Here is a 19,240-nt window from a genome sequence, read left to right as displayed (position 1 = left end):
TAGCAAGCTTACGTTAGCATGGTAACAATAGCTTGGTATTAGGTTAACAGCTGACATATTTCCAAGATGCCCCCAAGTAAAAAAATCCATAAATATTAGGTTCAAAAGTACACAATTAGTGAAGTGAAGTGAATTATATTTTATATAGCGCTTTTTCTGTAGTGACTCAAAGCACTTTACATAGTGAAACCCAATATCTAAGTTACATTTAAACCAGTGTGGGTGGCACTGGAAGCAGGTGGGTAAAGTGTCTTGCTGGCACGGCCACTCTACCAACCGAGCTTTACCGCCCCATGCTAGCATAATACATTAGCATCCTAACACTTAGGTGACAGGTAAACAGCTATCACACTTCTAAGATGGCACCATGTAACAAAATACATGGTTATTAGGTCAAAAAGTACAAAATTGGCTAAAATGATTGCACAAAATGTTAGCATACCAACATTGCATGGTATCAGAAGAACAGCGGGCAGACTTATTAGAGGTTGCAAAGTAACGGAATACATGATTATCATGTTAAAATGTACAAAATCATCTTAAATGCTAACATAAAACATTAGCATGCTAAAAATAGCATTGTAACAGAGGAACAGCTTGCATAATTCTAAGATTGCTCCAAGGAAATAAATTATGATTATTTAAAGGAAAAGTGTGAAATTATATTAAATAGTGGTATCAAGGAACAGCTAGAACACTTTTAAGATGGTGCCAAGTAACAAAATTAATGATTACCAGGTCAAAATGTACTAAACTTGCTAGAATATTAGCCTAACATGTTAGCAAATTAAGTAAGCGTGGTAAAAGGTAAAAAGCTAGCATACGTTTAAAATTTCAGCAGGTAACAAAATCCATGTTTATTTTTTTAAAAAGTGATAAATATTTAAGCATGTTAGCATATTTTTTTATTTATAAATGGTTGATTTATATAGGCTAGTAAGGTAAAGTGTTTAGAGGTGTCACGTGATGTGTAACGTGACACCTCTGATGAAGGCTGCAGAAGCAAGGTAGCCGAAACTTGTCAGGTACAACACTTAACCTTACTAGCCTATATAAATCAACCATTTACAAATACACGTCAGTAGGCCAAATGAACCTCTTCAACATTTTAGCATAAAATGTTATTGTTAGCTTGCTAACATTGGAACGGTTAGCATACTTTCTAGATGGCGCTATGTAACTACAATAATGAGCTGAACGGGTTTATGTTGGAATTTTATGTATCGGTGAAAAATGTGGGATTTGTGGAACTTGGAAAACGTTTCCATTCACTTGAATGGGAATTTCCTGAACATTTGGAAATTATGGGCAAACCGGAAATTGTGTGTAATATGGAAAAGAGCACATTTGCCCTGAATTAGCAGAATGAATTGAATGTCCAGCTTGAGTGGACTTGGTTTTGATTGTTTGATTGACTGATTGAAACTTTTATTCGTAGATTGCACAGTACAGCACATATTCCGTACAATTGACCACTAAATTTTTCAACTTGTTTAAGTCGGGGTCCACGTTAATCAATTCATAGTAAATTGATGGTTGATGGTGGAATGTTTTGAGTTGGTTGAGGAATGTGGGAATTGGTAATTTGAAAGATTTGCCATTCATTGGAATTGAAATTTCTTGTAACTTGGGAATTTTGGGAAAACCTGGAACTTATGGAATATGGAAAATGTAATGATTGCACTGAGATGAATAGGTTGGTGTTGGAATTTTTCTGAATTGGTCAAGAAATGTATATTTACTAACACTTTGTAATTGACAATTGGTAATCCGTAATTCTGGGAAAACCGGGAATTTTCAGGGAAAAAATAATAGATAACTATGTATAATGCTTTGATGGTGGAATGGTTGAAATGGGTTGAAAATGTGGAAGGAGAACTAAAAAAGACAAAGCGGGGAAATAGGGCTTTGGGAATACTTGGAGTGTCCATTCATTTGAAGGGGAATTCCCTTGAATTTTGGGAAACCAGGAATTTTAACAATATTGATAATACAAGCTATCCGTGGGGTCTAAAAAAGTTTTGAATCCAACAATTTGATTTTAAGGCCTCAGGACATCTAATGTTCTCCTAAAATCTCATAAAAGGTCCTGAATTTGATTTTGAAAGGTCTTAAAAATCTATTAACGTTACTTTTATTTATAACATGCATAAACTTCAGTCTTGTTTTTAATTGTTTGAATTTTTGCGGACACAATAACATAACTACAAAACGGAACTAAAGTAGGCTACCTGTGCTGCTCAGTCAGAAGTTATGGCGGACCATCACCCAGTGAGCTGTGCGTGCGCAGCAGCGGAGAAAACTTAATTAAAGCCCACAGCAAAAACGAAAAACTTGCATCAGATGGTTAAGTGCATGTTCAACAATTTGTGGTTTAAAACAATCAATTTAATGCATGCTTGAGGCCGATGGATGGAAACATATAAAGTATTAAAGGGGAACTGCACATTTTTGGGAATTTTGAATATGGTTCACAATTTTTATGTAAAAAAGAACACAGTTTTTTTTTGCATTCTAAATATTAAATACATTTGATCGAAAGTCCGCTTACAATGAATCCTATCGGAGCCGCTCTATTCTGCCAATAAAGCCCTTAAAAAATCATCCAACGTATTAGAATGCACATTCATATTTAATATTTACGTATTGTGATCATTTTAAGCTTATGCGGCGCATTAATTTAAAAAAATGCATCACGAAGATTTCTTTTTTTCCTTACTACATCATTGATTATTACTCACTGCAGACTTCAATAGAGCCAAAAAACATAATAAAACATCACTTACTGTATAAGGTTTGCTGTCATTAGGATGCAGACTGCTGGATGTTAATATATTCCCGTTTAGATGAAGAATGACTCATAATTCTCGCGAAAGAAAGGGAGGTGGAGCCAAGCGTCTTTTCATGTCGTTCTTGCCTTTTACGAGTCTAAATTGGCTGTCAAAGTTTACCACCTTGTCTGAATAAGTCCTCGTCTTTTTTCTATCCCCATGAGAGGCATGATTTATGATCTAAATAAACTTCCAGGGAGCAGGGAAGCGAGGAAACAGTTGACCAGTCAATTATGTCAGCATTAAACACTAGCTTGTGATCACAGCGCCGCTATAAAGCGCTTTTAATAACAATATCACTAATACTTGGTTAATATTCAAGTCACGAAAGATAGAGAATTGTTGGCACTTTTAGGATGGTTAATTATTGGGTTTTATGAAAGGAATAGAGAACCTCCAATTGGCTCTGCTGTGAGCAAACTTTTATTTAGATTTATTTAAGAGTTAAAATGCTTTAAAAACAGATACATGCGTCGACATGTCTTTCATAATGATTGTGAACGATAGGCAAGATGCCAAATAAATGTGCAGCTCCCCTTTAAGGACCCAGATGTGGAGCCATCGAGGAGGGAAGCGTCTGTAAACTTTGATGTAAAAGTAAATTGAATGATAATGTAAAGGCCTAAAATCCGGGATAAATCTGTGTCAAAAGATGCTAAAACGGCACAAACACTTGCACAACTATAATGTAATGGTCCGCAGTGCAGAAAGAGTGAACCAGGCGAGGATGCGTGCTCAGTCGCTTTATCAACAAGCGGTAACTCCTTAGTTGTCCCAAAATACACATACATGTACCAGATGCAGTTAGTCACAACTGACGCTGACATACTCTCTCACACTCATAGCCAACTCTCGCGCGAAACTGTTCACACAATGGAACCATCCCTTAAAGGCACAGGACACATACACAAATATCACATATATTACAATACTATTACATATAATATGCACACACTATTTTTTCTCTGTGATATTAGTGTACTCACAGCAGTAAAACTATTAAAAAAAACCTCCATCCATCTTTTTCCGCTTATCTGAAGTCGGGTCATGGGTGCAGCAGCCTAAGCAGAGAAGCCCAGATTTCCCTCTCCCCAGCTACTTTGTCTACAATTCTCTTATATTATTTATTCCAATAATTTCAGGTCAGCTTCTTATGTCTAATATTTTCTCCAGGTTTATAAAGCAAGTGACATTAAAAGCTGTAAAGGTTGTCTGTTTTGTGTTTACACTCAGTTTTATGGTTGGGTGAGGAAAGCAAGGCATATTTGCGAGTGTCATCTTGTCATGCTTAAATAAAAAGTAGTTGTTATTTATTAGCAATTTGTTTACAAAAATGTTACAAAAACAGGTAAAATATATTATTCATGCCAGATACAAATATAGCTGAGTAAATTTGAATATTTTCCACATTATTCACATTCTTCTTTTTAGACAATCCCTCTGCCAGCACTTTCTGCAGATACCGTAGTAGTACTGTAGATGTTTTTATCTGTTTGCTCAATTCTGACAACCGCAAAAACACTGCAAAGCTTTAGCAGAGATGCTAACAGTCCCTTTCACGGACAATATATTGTTGTGCTTTCCTCTACCATTGCTGATGTTCTAGTTGTTGTTACTTGAAAATCCTAGATATGAGGCACACTGCACCCTGTATTAGCGTCCCTTCACTGGCTCCCTGTGCGTTATCGAATCAATTTTAAACTCCTTCTATTTGTTTTGAAATGTCTAAACAATCTCGCGCCAACATATCTCTCCGACCTCCTTCAGCCTTACTGCCCCACTCGATCCCTAAGATCAGCCGATCAACTGCTACTGACGGTCCCTGACACAAGGCTGAAGCTTAGAGGTGACAGAGCTTTCGCTGCTGCTGCTCCCAAGCTCTGGAACGACCTACCTCTGAGTGTTAGACAAGCCTCCTCTCTTCCTGTTTTTAAATCTCTCTTAAAAACATACTTTTATTCCTTGGCTTTTAACACTAAGTGATATCCATCCTGCAATGGCGCCCCATTATACACCTGCTGTGAACCTGTTTTTATGTTTTATTTATTTATTTTTTATCATGTTCTGTTTGTGTTGTGTTGTTTGCTCGGTCTTCGTATTATCTTTTAACCTGTCCATTGTACAGCACTTTGGCTACCCCTGTGGTAAATTTTAAATGTGCTTTATGAATAAAGTTGATTTGATTTGATTTGCAAGAAAATACTATTATGGCAAATCTGAAAAATAGTTGGTATGGTGTTTGCTAATAGTGGTTTAAATTAATTTACAAGGCTTCACGGTGGTAGAGGGGTTAGTGCGTCTGCCTCACAATACGAAGTTCCTGCAGTCTTGGGTTCAAATCCAGGCTCGGGATCTTTCTGTGTGGAGTTTGCATGTTCTCCCCGTGAATGCGTGGGTTCCCTCCGGGTACTCCGGCTTCCTCCCACTTCCAAAGACATGCACCTGGGGATAGGTTAATTGGCAACACTAAATTGGCCCTAGTGTGTGAATGTGAGTGTGAATGTTGTCTGTCTATCTGTGTTGGCCCTGCGATGAGGTGGCGACTTGTCCAGGGTGTACCCTGCCTTCCGCCCGATTGTAGCTGAGATAGGCGCCAGCGCCCCCCGCGACCCCGAAAGGGAATAAGCGGTAGAAAATGGATGGATGGATTAATTTACAATAGAGTCTGCTGGTGGATTTAGTTAATATAACAGTTTTGTTTTTCAATGTGACAGAGCAGTGAATGAATTCATACGCTTACAATTAATTCCGCCCCTCTGATTTTCGTTATTGTCTTCGTATTTTTTTGTCCTTGTTAATGGGAAATGGTCTTAAAAAAGTGTTAAATTTGATTTGTTGAAATCTGCACGCTGCTCCTTCACATCGAGAGGAGCCAGATGAGGTGGTTCGGGCATCTGGTCAGGATGCCACCCGAACGCCTCCCTAGGGATGTGTTTGGGGCACGTCCAGCTGGTAGGAGGCCACGGGGAAGACCCAGGACACGTTGGGAAGACTATGTCTCCCGGCTGGCCTGGGAACGCCTCAGGATACCCCGGGAAGAGCTAGACGAAGTGGCTGGAGATAGGGAAGTCTGGGCTTCCCTGCGCTGCCCCCGCAACCCGACCTCGGATAAGCGGAAGATGATGGATGGATGGATGGATGGATGAAATCTGCACAGATCCTGTAATATTACAATTGCCCTAGTTGAGATGAACTGTTTGGTGTTGGAATAATTTTTTTGACTCGGTCAATAATTTTTGACGTAGTAGCAATTTGTAATTAAGAATTTGTCTGACAGAATTCCAAAAATGTTGGGAAAGCCGGGAATTTTTCGGAAAAATAAAATAGCTAACTTTTATATCCTTGCTAAGTAGAAGTTTTTGATGATAGAGAAAATGGGTTGGAAAATGTGGAAGGAGATGCAGACGGAAAAGATGGTGGAAATAGGGCTTTTGAAAATCGGGAATTCCGTGAATTGTTTTTTAATGTTGAGAATTTTTAGATTGAATTTACAGGATGGGTGAATGTGTTGGAAGCAAAATGGTTGGAGTCTGTTAAAAAATTGGAAATTGTGGAAAAATAAAAAGTTGGCCTATTCATTTTCAATGAGAAAATCTTCATGGAAAACTGGGAATTCTGGGATTTAAAAAAAAAAAATAGCTTCAAACGTTGCCGTATAGCCCGAACATTTTGAATCAGATGAACAGGGATTAGGGTTGTCCCAATACCAATATTTTGGTACCGGTATCCGGACTAAAATGTATTTTGATAGTTTTCAAAATAAAGGGGACCACAAACAAATGTCATTTTTAGCTTAATTTTAACAGAAAATCTTAAAGTACATTAAACATATGTTTCTTATTGCACTTAAAGAACAATTTTAGAAGATTGAAATAAAAATTAAAGGCATTAAACACATTGGGCTGTTCTTATTGCAATTAAAAGAACAATTTTATATATTACATATAGTCTGCCATAATCTAAAATTAAATTAAAATAGTTTTACTGACATTGTATTAAATGCTTCAGGATTTATGGTTGCCACTCTCTGTCTGTCCGTTTAGATAAATACAATCATTAGTGAATGCCAGAGGTGGGACCAAGTCATTGTTTTGTAAGTCATAAGTAAGTCTCAAGTCCCGAGTCAAGTCATGAGTCAAGACAGGCAAGTCCTGTGTCAATTCCAAAGTCAAGACTGGAAAGTCTAAAGTCAAGTCCCAAGTCTTGCATTTTGAGTTTCGAGTCTTTTCAAGTACTTTTAACCACGGACTAATATATTTACACAGATTGTGTATGCTTTTAAGACGCTGTATTTATTTTTTAAAGCAAGTGCTTTAGAAATTGCTGGAAAAAAAGTAGTGCTGACATTGCACTTCATAACAGCACTATTAACCAGTCATTTTAAACATTTAACTCATTCCTTTACAGAATAGACACATTTGAAAAAACAAGTGCAACTGTGCTTATTTGCACAAAAGTGTTAACATTGTATTTCCATGGCATATTGCATTGTAACTAGTTCCACACACAGCAGTTTCTATCCTGTTCTTACCTTATCTCATTGATCTCATCTCATACTGTATGTGTGTTGATGTGTGCGTACACATGAAAAACATAAATACATGAACATAACAATGAACAGAGTTGTACTTTTCAGATGTCAGGGCCCTATGCAATGTGTACACCTATTTTTAATATAGTATACATCTTAACTGACCTTTATTTGACTGTTTGTCTTTTTGGAGGTGGCTAAAATACGCGGGGCTGCCGACTGCCATCTAACGTTACGTTACTGTATGTGATACATTGACTAACGTAACGTTATGTATAGGTACCTCATGCAACCCTGCCTAAAAAAAATCCCTTGACAAAAAGTATGAATAAGGTAGTGGACTGCTGTGGACGCAACAGATTGCCGTGTTTGCAATGACGTTATAAGCATAGACATCTTATAAGTAGACGCAGCATTGGCTGCTGTGACACGAGAAATTTGGCCGCTATCTTGAAGTGGTAATGAGGAGCCGGCAAGCAGCCTAAACTGACAGTTGACATGTAGAAAACAAAGATGCTGGGCTGGTGTTCAGCGTTTTCCTGCTCAAATGAGCGGACTGTTAAAAATAGGAATCAGGGGATTAATTTTCACAAATAAGATTTAACATTAACGTACTATTGGTTGTATTTTGTGAAAAAATTATTACCAGAGAGTTGAGAAGGAGCAAAGATCTTCAATGTTTGTATGTGAAAATCACAAAGAAATCTTCTGGGGGATGATGACCCTCCTACAGGGGTTTGGTTTACAAACTTTCAGCCCCACCTACAACAAAATTCATCAGCCGCCAATGATTATGATGCATTCTCATTTTAGGCAAAGTATAATACAATACTTTCTTAACAGTATAATTGTAACCAGGAATAAGTCTTCAAGTAATAACATTCAAATACTGACATTGTTGGGTAAGACAGAATTTGGGTTTATTCTGAATCCAATTACACATATTGATTGTTTTAGCTGATATAAAGACTTACAGGTGTTTTTATATGTTTATGTTCAAGTATTTGGCAGACGCTTTTATCCAAAGCGACATACATATAAAACAATCACAATCATTATCATTTAAGTGAAGAATGTAATACAAAATATCAATACAACGTGTCAAGACGGAATAAACACTCTGTTGCATACAGTCTGTAAGTCCCTAAGATATTTAGATATCTAATGTATTCATACATTGTTTATGTAGGATATATGCATTTATACTGTATATAACCTAGCCCTGTGATGAGGTCGCGACTTGTCCAGGGTGTAACCCGCCTACCGCCCGAATGCAGCTGAGATAGGCTCCAGCAACCGCCCGCAACCCCAAAAAGAGACAAGCGGTATACAATGGATAGATGGATGGATATATATAACCTAAACATATTGTTTCTTGAACTTAGAAATAGCTGACCGTTTTTTTCCCCCTTCTCTAGGATTATATTCCCAGTTTTGAGCTTGGACGTCTGGTCACTTATAGCATATAAGAATATTCTATTACTGTTAAGCAAACTATGAATAATAAAACACGCCAAAACTTGTGTCCTTTATCATAGCTGCATGTATGACAAAAAATCGCGTGAAAATCTGTGGTATTCAGTGAGGTAAGATTAATTAAATGCGCTGACAGTTCATTGCTCCTGCCAAATAAATTGCGCTGATATCTATAGGGACACATTTTTTGGCGTATTTTATTATTCATAGTTTGTTTAACAGTAATAGAATATTTTTATATGGTATAAGTGACCAAGATAAGTGTCCAAAATCAAAACTGGGAATATAATCCCAGAGAAGGGAGAAAAAAACGGTCAGCTATTTTTAAGTTCAAGAATATGATTAGGTTATATATACATGCATATATCCTACATAAACAATGTATGAATACATTAGATATCTATATATTTTAGGGACCTATAGACTGTATCTCTGTTACTGCAGCAGCAGAGAGTTTATTCTGTCTTGACACTTTGTATTGATATTTTGCATCACATTCTTCCCTCAAATGATAATGTTTACAGTAATAGTTTTATATGTATTTTTTATGTATGTCGCTTTGGATAACAGCGTCTGCCAAATACTTAAACATAAACATATAAAAACACCTGAAAGTCTATATTACGCCTACCTTACACAATCTAGACTGTGGTCCTAATTTTTACCCCTGTTGGCTTTTACAATCTTTATCTTCATCATTTATTTCAACTTAATGTTTAATTAATTTCATTGACAAGCAATTCTATTATGGTCATACTCTTGTTTGCAAGCGGCTACGACTTCAGTACTATTGAAGATCTTTGCTCCTTCTCAACTCTGGTAATATTATTTTCGCAATATACAACCAATAGTACAATAATGTTAAATCTTACTTGTGAAAAGTAATCCCCCGATTCCTATTTTCAACAATCCGCTCATTTGAGCTGGAAAACGCTGAACACCAGCCCGTCATCTTTGTTTTCTACCCGTCAACTGTCAAAGCACTTTGGGCTCCTTAAAAAGGGGTAGAAAAGCCCTATACAGGTACAACCATTCATTTCAACTGTCAGTTTAGGCTGCTTGGCTGCTCCTCATCACCACTTCAAAATGGAGGCAGAATTTCTCATGTCACAGCAGCTAATGCTGCGTATACTTATAAGATGTCTATGGAGCGAATCACCACTCCAAGATGGCAGCCCCGCGTCTCGTCAGTGCCAGTAGGCAGTAGTGGTCGATGCTGTGTGTACTTATAAGATGTCTATGTTTGCAATGACGTTAGCAGTTAGGTTACAGCCTCACTGATTGAACTCCACTCATTTTTTGTTGACCAACTCGTAGTTTTAATACCTGAACGACACTATCTTTACGTTTTCAGCAGGATATTTCGGCGCAAAATTTAAAATTGCAATTTTGTAAACTAACCCGTCCGTATCGGCATTTGTTGCAATGTTAATATTTCATCATTGATATATAAACTATCAGACTGCGTGGTCGGTAGTAGTGGGTTTCAGTAGGCCTTTAAACTCCTTGTACAGGTCTGGATGATTGTTATTTAAATATAAACCTAAGTTTGAAGCAAAGATTGTAATACTTTAATGCCACCTTTGGCGAGGCAAGTTTTAAAGCAGCTTGCAACGTGGTGCTTCAGGGTTTAAAGCATCACTTTTATCTTTTATCTGTAGATTTGAAGCCCAAATACCTCTATATTGCGCTTCACGCACCCTCTTTATGAACTAGTAGAAGCACTGCTTTTTGCAATTCTACCTCTCCACATTGTTTTTGCTTGTATGCGCAGCTGTGTGTGCATTTTGACACACTCAAAATTATGCACTTGGGCTCTGTATTTTTTAAAATTCATTAGTACCGAGGTACATTATTAGTACCGATATACCGTACAATACTAACAAGGATTAAGGTATGCCAAGCCAAAAGTGGCGGAATAATAATAGTAATAATAAAGAATAGAGGAACTAAGGTGTAGAATCTTATCTTGGAGCATTCAGACAATTATAAATAATGTCAGCTGCTCACATATTGTAACTCTCCTGATGTGTGCGTTAACAGACGCAGGTCGGAGGCAAGAAGACCAGCACCGTCCTGCAGAAATTGTCCCCAGACACTCCGTACGTGGTGACCATGACTGCTGTGTACCCCACTGGCCTCAGCAAAGACATTTCAGCAGAAGGAAGAACCAGTGAGAACACGTGCACTCAGCACAACAAAGTGGATAGAAAAGTTCTCACTTCCACCAAAATTCCTGATTTAAATCACCTCCACTGTGTTTAATGGTGTCTTTATGGACAAGCACTTTATCACACAATCTTTTACAGTAATGAAGACTACTAAAAACGTCCGTTTCCTGTCCTTCAGAACCTCTGGGTGGCGTGAGGAACCTGCAGGTGGTCAACCCGACCATGACCACGTTGAACGTGCGCTGGGAGCCGGCCGAGGGTCGTGTGAAAGAGTACAAAGTCATCTACGCTCCTGCAGCTGGAGGAGCTGAGAGCATGGTAGGACTGGTAGGACCATTATGTGTCACATGACTAAAGTTCACGTTAGAAAGAAAAATCTTCTCGTCTGCATTTCAAATTAGTTTTCACATTTTCCACTTCAGGAGCAGGTGTCAGCGGGCAGCACCAGCACCACCCTGAGAGGCCTGCATCCTGACACCCTCTACACCGTCTCCCTGGTGCCCGTCTACAACGAGGGAGATGGCAAGACCATGTCTGAAAATGGAAAAACACGTAAGGCGTTTCCGTTCTTCACGGAAGACTTTTTGTTCAGTGGAAGAGTTCGTCCACAGCACACTCCTCCAAGCGTGCTTTTATGGTGCTTGCTGTGTTTGATGCTCACAAGTGTTTCCTGCTGAGATATAGAATGATTGTCCATGAGGCAGATCAGCACAGGTCTGCTTCACAAGAACCTTTTAAAGGACTTGTGGAAGTATTGTGTGTTGGGACAGAAGACAGTCCACTAGGAGAGCTTAAATTACATAATTTGTTGCCTTCAGGGCCGCTTGGAGGTGTAAAGAACCTTCAGGTGACCGACCCCACCATGACATCTCTCAACGTTAAGTGGGCCCCAGCTGATGGAGCCGTTCGGTTGTACAAAGTTTTCTATGTGCCTGTTGCTGGCGGCCGCGAGGAGATGGTGAGACCATTAGTCTGCTTAGACAATGAGCACCAGCGGAAGCTTTAATGTGAAAACTTCCCACAGGAGCAAGTTCCTGCCAACGTCGACTCCATCATCCTCAGGAACCTTCTTCCTGACACGGCTTACGCTGTGTCAGTCTTGCCAGTTTACCCAGCTAGGGAGGGTAAACGTCAGTCTGAGACTGGAAAGACTTGTAAGTCAGTGTTTAAATAATGGGCATCAGTCTTTTTAACATATGAAATAAAACATTCTGATTTTTCCTGCAGTGCCTCTAGGAGGCGTCGGCAACATGAAGGTAAGCAGCCCCACAATCACCACACTCACGGTCACCTGGAACCCTGCAGACGGAAATGTTCAAGGCTACAAGGTCATTTACGTCCCGGTCGATGGAGGCCTGGAGATTGTGGTAAGTGTCAACCAGTAGACGATATTGACACTATGATGACGATAGACATGGTGGCAAATTTACTGCATATCTAGCCATCCAAAAAGCCAAACATGAATTAATGCTCAATAGTTAACGTACAGTCGCTAACTTCCCAGTTAACATGTGACCCAAGTAGCTTAGCGGCGTTTCTATGTCATCTGTGTGGTCTTACTTTAAATAGCATTAAACATTTTCAAAATGTTAAGAAGTATATTTTAGTGCTGGAAAAGCAGAAGCATCATTTAGAACATCAACTAACATAATAAACGTAATCATAAATGATAGCAAAATCTGTTTGCTTAAACCTTCCACGAAATGCAGCAGTGTATTTTCATAACGTGATTCATATTGTGGTATCTTTTATTCTTCTTTCTACTTGTTGCACACTTTTTTCAAATATACTATGTTATGCTGAGCAAAGTACATGCAAATAGAGTAATAGAGTAGTTTTTTCTGTCGCCTCCAACCATTCAGGCAAATATATTTTTGATGTACAAACCCAGTTTCCATATGAGTTGGGAAATTGTGTTAGATGTAAATATAAAAGGAATACAATGATTTGCAAATCCTTTTCAACTCATATTCAGTTGAATGCACTACAAAGACAAGATATTTGATGTTCAAACCCAAAAACTTTATTTTTTTTTGCAAATAATAATTAACTTAGAATTTTATGGCTGCAACACGTGCCAAAGTAGTTGGGAAAGGGCATGTTCACCACTGTGTTGTATCACCTTTACTTTTAACAACACTCAATAAATGTTTGGGAACTGAGGGAACTAATTGTTGAAGCTATGAAAGTGGAATTCTTTCCCATTCTTTTTTTATGTAGAGCTTCAGTTGTTCAAATGTCCGGGGTCTCCGCTGTCGTATTTTACGCTTCATAATGAGCCAGGGAGACAGGTCTGGACTGCAGGCTGGCCAGGAAAGTACCTGCACTCTTTTTTTACGAAGCCACGCTGCTGTAACATGTGCTGACTGTGGTTTGGCATTATCTTGCTGAAATAAGCAGGGCCGTCCGTGAAAAAGACGACGCTTAGATGGCAGCAAATGTTGTTCCAAAACCTGTATGTACCTTTCAGCATTAATGGTGCCTTCGCAGATGTGTAAGTTACCCATGCCTTGGGCACTAATGCACCCACATACCATCACAGATGCTGGCTTTTGAACTTTGTGTCGATAACAGTCTGGATGGTTCGCTTCCTCTTTGTTCCGGATGACACGATGTTGAATATTTCCAAAAACAATTTGAAATGTGGATTCGTCAGACCACAGAACACTTTTCCACTTTGCATCAGTCCGTCTTAGATTATTTCGGGCCCAGAGAAGCCGGCGGCGTTTCTGGATGTTTTTGATAAATGGCTTTTGCTCTGCATAGTAGAGCTTTAACTTGCACTTACAGATGTAGCGACAAACTGGATTTAGTGACAGTGGTTTTCTGAAGTGTTCCTGAGCCCATGTGGTGATATCCTTTAGAGATTGATGTCGGTTTTTGATACAGTGCCGTCTGAGGGATCGAAGGTCACGGTCATTCAATGTTGGTTTCCGGCCATGCCGCTTATGTGGAGTGATTTCTCCAGATTCTCTGAACCTTTTGATGATTTTATAAACTTTGTTGAAATCCTTAAATTTCTTGCAATTGGACTTTGAGAAACGTTGTTCTTAAACTGTTTGACTATTTGCTCACGCAGTTGTGGACAAAGGGGTGTACCTCGCCCCATTCTTTCTTGTGAAAGTCTGAGCATTTTTGGGAAGCTGTTTTTATACCCAATCATGGCACCCACCTGTTCCCAATTAGCCTGCACACCTGTGGGATGTTCCAAATAAGTGTTTGATGAGCATCTATTGCCACCTTTCCCAACTTCTTTGTTACGTGTTGCTGGCATTAAATTCTAAAGTGAATGATTATTTGCAAAAAGAAAAAAGTTTATTAGTCTGAACATCAAATATGTTGTCTTTGTAGTGCATTCAACTGAATATGAGTTGAAAAAGATTTGCAAATCATTGTATTCCGTTTATATTTACATCTAACACAATTTCCCAACTCATATGGAAACGGGGTTTGTAGATGCCCATATTTGCGGTACAGATTTACTTTACAAAAGAGAAGTGTGGGCAACTTCTATTTTTTACTTTATTCATATTTGACTTTATTACATGGATTTAAATTAATGTTTGGCGCAGCCGGACCGTAGCAGGAGGGGATAGAAATGAGAAAAAAAAGAAAGACTGATCAGGAAATTGCAGTGACGATAGGGTTATGTATAAGACAGAGAGACAACAACAACAGAACAATGTCAGCAAATGTGATAGGTACAAATATGATACAAAAAGTGATAGCAAAGAAGCAGTTCGGGAAGTAAATATTAATAACACAGAAATTACAATGAACATTATTGCACTACATGTCACCTTCGGTGCGCATTGAGATGCGCGGAGGTGTCAACTCAAGATGCATGGGACCAGACAAGCAAGTTAGCAGGTAGGAGCTGGATTTAATTTATAAAATGACAAAAGAACACTGATGGAAATACAAAAGAAAGTGCGTGCAACGCACGGGGAGCTAGGCTAACACTAGCACTGGGTAAAAGTCCAAAAGCTGCGCGTGTCATGCGCCCAAAAGCTAAGGTAGAACTTAGCAAGCCAAAAACAGGACCAGATAAACGAACGTGCATGTTGCATAAAGCAAGTGAAGAACTCAAGCAGAACAAAGGGAGTAGGCAGGTATAAATACAGAAACGGTAATCAAAAACAGGTGTGCGCCGGGCGTCAGTGCAGGTGGAACAAATGAAGTCGCTATGGTGACGAATACAAACAAGGAAGTGCTCAAATACTGGGATCGGCAGAGTCCAAAACGTGATCAAAACATACACAAAAGCAAACAACAAACGATCCATGTAGTGGATTGTAACACTACAAATGAAGCGATACAAATACCAATAGAAATAGCACCATTGAAAATGAATACTAATAATAATTCCCTCTATTATCAATAATATAATTGTTTGAAATGCAATAATACCTAAATGTAATTGTAACTTAAATGACAAAAAAAGCAGATACAACGAGGGGAAGAAAAAAAAGTGAACTGTATTAACCTTGTTACAGATTGTTATAGTATTTATAGTGTATGTTTTTTTATTTGTGTTGTTAATCAGTTTGGAGCGTGTATGTGTACTTCTGATCGTACACATGTTTTTCTGATCATACACATGTACTTTTGATTACAGACGTGTACTTTTGAAGTGAAATAGGGCCATATGATTTCTACGTTAACTGAATCTGAAAAACTGAATCTACTGTTACATGCAGAATATCACGTAAATTGACAGGATAAAGAATGCTTGTCTGGGGAAATCATGATTTTGGGACCACTCATTCATCCCTGAAAACTCAACCACCCACTCCCAAAGTAAATAATGTGGGTTTAGCAGCAGTAACTGGAGAGGCACTCTTTTTTTTTTTTTTTTTTTTTAACACAGCCCCAAGTAGTCTCACTAAAAACCACAGCAGCCGGTAAGCACACAGCAACACACTTACAGCCTTAAAGTGGGGTGCGCAACTGAAATGAAGGTTTCAAAAAAGTAATATACATAAGTATTTTTATTTAAAGCACACATTGGTACATTTATGTTACAATATTATTATGCTTTGACAAAATTGCCATTCAATATATTGCACTAATTTATATATTTTTTAATTAGGTTGTTTTCCTTTAATTAATGGACATTTTTGTTTTGATTTAAACAAAGGAAACTTGTGCTAGTAAAGCTTGTGCTTTACTTTATGTTGATGGCATGTAATGTGCTTATAAATATTGTACACTTAAATTTTTTTGTTTACGCTAATTCAAGAGTCAGAGTTTAGGAGTCATTTTTAAGTTTTACTTTATTAGATATTTTTGTAAGAACCACAACTGATAAAAGGTGATGGTGGATTATTGGGATATATGCTATTAAAAACAACAACAATGTACACTGAACCCAAACCATGTCACAAAACTGTAATAATATACAAACCGTGGATTTTGTGACCCGTTCTACCCTTAATACATACTTTATATTATTTCATAAATTACTACATATATTACTCCATACATTGCTACACATATTATTTACATACATTATTACATATATCATTATTAAATTGCCACATATAGAACTATCATGTAGGATCTGATGTCGTTGTGGCTTGTGCACCCCTTTGAGACATTTGTGATTAACGGCTGTATAAGCAAACTTTGATTGATTGATTGATTCTACAGGAGCAAATGTCTGAGAGAATCACCTCCATTACTAAATATATTATTACATGTATTACAAACTATATTACTACCTATAGATCTATGATGTTGTGTCATTCTATTGGAGCAAGAATTTGAGAAACGCACCACTATTACTGTATACATTACTGCACATACTACTACATGTATTATTACATGGATTACTATGTACTTTACTACATATATTTCTAAATATATTACCACATATAAATCTATGATGTGTCGTTTTACAGGAGCAAGTGTCTGAGAGCACCACCACCACCGTCCTGGAGAAGCTTCTCCCAGACACCCGCTACACTGTCACCGTGGTTCCGGTCTACGCCGAGGGTGACGGTCCGAGTCTGACCGACAGTGGCAAGACAAGTGAGGTTACATGATACCTCGAAAGCAGTGTTCTATTCCAAAGAGGTGCAGGTGCATTTGAGCGTTCGTCTTCTCAGAGCCGCTGGGCGTGGTGAGGAATCTTCAGGTGTTGGATCCCACTACCAGCACCCTTAATGTGCGCTGGGAGCCCGCCGAGGGGAACGTGCGCGAGTACATTGTCATCTGGGTGTCGAGTGGAGGCGGAGAGCAGGATGTGGTGAGTCACATGTCAAAAGAACAGAATGTTTCGACAAGAGAAGAGCGTGACATTCCAGACCCAAAAGTGGGGTAAATGCCATATTTCAGATGGCTGGCTTTGGTCTCTTTTGCCAAACCTAATTCTTTTCTTCCAATTCCTTCCCTAAACCAGGACCAGGTGTCTGGATCCACCACGTCCACTGTGCTCAAGAACCTGGACCCCGACACTGAGTACACCGTCACTGTTGTGCCCGTTTACCACGAGATGGAGGGACTGCCGCTGTCTGAAAACGGGAAAACGAGTGAGTAGCCAGACAAAGTCTAACAAAAGCAAATCAGCATCAGAAAAGAAGTTGATGTTCTGCATCCTGAACTGTTAAGAACTTACCTTTAAAACTTCCCCTGACAAACATGTCAAAATTAGTTCTCAGGAAACTTCAAATTTGTCCTTTGAAATGTAACGTCGGCTGAACGACTCAAATTCTTTGTTCCTGTCAGACCCGTTCGGGGGGGTGAATAACCTGCAGGTGATTGACCCGACCATCAACACCCTGACGGTGCGCTGGGAACCAGCAGTGGGCAATGTGCGCGGCTATAGGCTCACATACTCGGCAGAGCCTGATGGAGTACAACAAACGGTGAATGTCCATTTTGAGTGTGGCTTGTACATCGTTTTAACGCCATAATTGATTGATATGGAATGTTCTGTGCAGGAGGAGGTGGCAGCTGGCACCACCAGCACCATCCTGAGAAACCTAGACTCAGAAACCGTCTACAACGTGGTTGTGGTTCCCATCTATCCGGACGTGGAGGGCATCCCGAAGGCTGACAAGGGAACGACCAGTAAGGGCGTGAATGAGGCGTTCAGGCACAATGGAAGCATACACGCTCACATTCCAGTACGATAATTAAATATCCTGTCACACTGGGATAAATGAGTCAGAGTCAGCGAAATTGAGGACCATCAACAAGTAGTGCAATGTTCTGGAAGGACATGATGACACAGGATGTGACTGACACAAGTAATTTGCGAGAATGACGTATTTGATGGATGATCATCGCCTTTGATTGCTTAACATCAACTTTCAGGTGAAGAGGTGTCCAACACGAGGTAAAGCTATGCTGTCATGTCTTCTCTTTTTCAGAGCCCCTGAGCGGCGTGAAGAATCTCCGTGTGACCGACCCCACCACCAACTCCCTCAGGGTGCGCTGGGACCCAGCCGACGGCGATGTTAGGCAGTACAGGATCCTCTACGTTCCTGCTGTAGGAGGAGACGAGCTCATGGTCATTACTGAATTTATTGATATACTTTTTACAGCAAATAATAGCATTCCTCATTTTGACCTTCTTGTTGGAATATTAGAGTGATAGAAGTGCAACATTGAACATATTTGTAGAAGAAGAACAGATTTTGGAGTCTAGTTGAAGCACACGTTTGAGAAAAATTAAAAACTGGGTTGTTTGTGTCGTGTGTAGACTCAGGAGTCTGGCATTGTGACCAACGCAATGCTAAGAGAACTGCAGCCTGACACAGAGTACAAGGTGACACTGGTGCCCATATACGCCGACGTGGAGGGAAAGCGCATGTCTGAGAACGGGAAGACAAGTAAGTCCACACACAGCTGTCATGTTTGAAATCAGCAGGCTGCTGCAGGATATGAAGATCACAAATGTATGCAAGCAAATGCCATGTTCTTTTGACTGACACTGCAGCCTGCGGCGTTGACTATCATGCACACACAAGGTCAAAACCTGCGCAGTAAATCGTAGCTGCAACTTGACGCCAGCTGTGACTTAAACAGGGAATTGACATTCATGTAATGGCTACTGGATGTGTTTGATAGAGCCGCTGGGCGGCGTGAAGAACCTGCAGGTCACAGATCCCACCACCAGCACCCTCAAAGTCCGCTGGGAGCCCGCGGAGGGAAATGTGCGCCAGTACCGCCTCTTCTACGTGCCTGTAGCCGGGGGCGCAGAGGACATGGTATGTCTCTTATCT

General features: G+C 39.4%; 1 protein-coding gene across 8 annotated transcripts in view; it reads left to right on the top strand.

Moving 5' to 3' along the window:
• The window catches only part of col12a1b (collagen, type XII, alpha 1b), a 120,013-nt gene that overhangs the window by 63,895 nt on the left and 36,878 nt on the right, over positions 1-19,240 (top strand). For all 8 annotated transcript variants that reach the window (XR_009806898.1, XR_009806895.1, XR_009806896.1 and 5 more), the window contains 14 exons: positions 10,882-11,011; positions 11,188-11,327; positions 11,432-11,561; positions 11,828-11,967; positions 12,034-12,163; positions 12,237-12,376; positions 16,913-17,042; positions 17,120-17,259; positions 17,413-17,542; positions 17,739-17,878; positions 17,954-18,083; positions 18,386-18,525; positions 18,718-18,847; positions 19,086-19,225. Coding sequence is in view for 1 of the 8 variants with exons in the window: in XM_061901386.1 (XP_061757370.1) it covers positions 10,882-11,011; positions 11,188-11,327; positions 11,432-11,561; positions 11,828-11,967; positions 12,034-12,163; positions 12,237-12,376; positions 16,913-17,042; positions 17,120-17,259; positions 17,413-17,542; positions 17,739-17,878; positions 17,954-18,083; positions 18,386-18,525; positions 18,718-18,847; positions 19,086-19,225 (1,890 nt within the window). In the remaining 7 variants the exon portion in view is untranslated. The remainder of the gene's footprint in view (positions 1-10,881; positions 11,012-11,187; positions 11,328-11,431; positions 11,562-11,827; positions 11,968-12,033; positions 12,164-12,236; positions 12,377-16,912; positions 17,043-17,119; positions 17,260-17,412; positions 17,543-17,738; positions 17,879-17,953; positions 18,084-18,385; positions 18,526-18,717; positions 18,848-19,085; positions 19,226-19,240) is intronic.

The sequence above is a fragment of the Nerophis ophidion genome, linkage group LG05 (genome assembly GCF_033978795.1).
Source record: "Nerophis ophidion isolate RoL-2023_Sa linkage group LG05, RoL_Noph_v1.0, whole genome shotgun sequence".
Lineage (NCBI taxonomy): Eukaryota > Metazoa > Chordata > Actinopteri > Syngnathiformes > Syngnathidae > Nerophis > Nerophis ophidion.
This window is presented reverse-complemented; position numbering and strand designations above follow the sequence as displayed.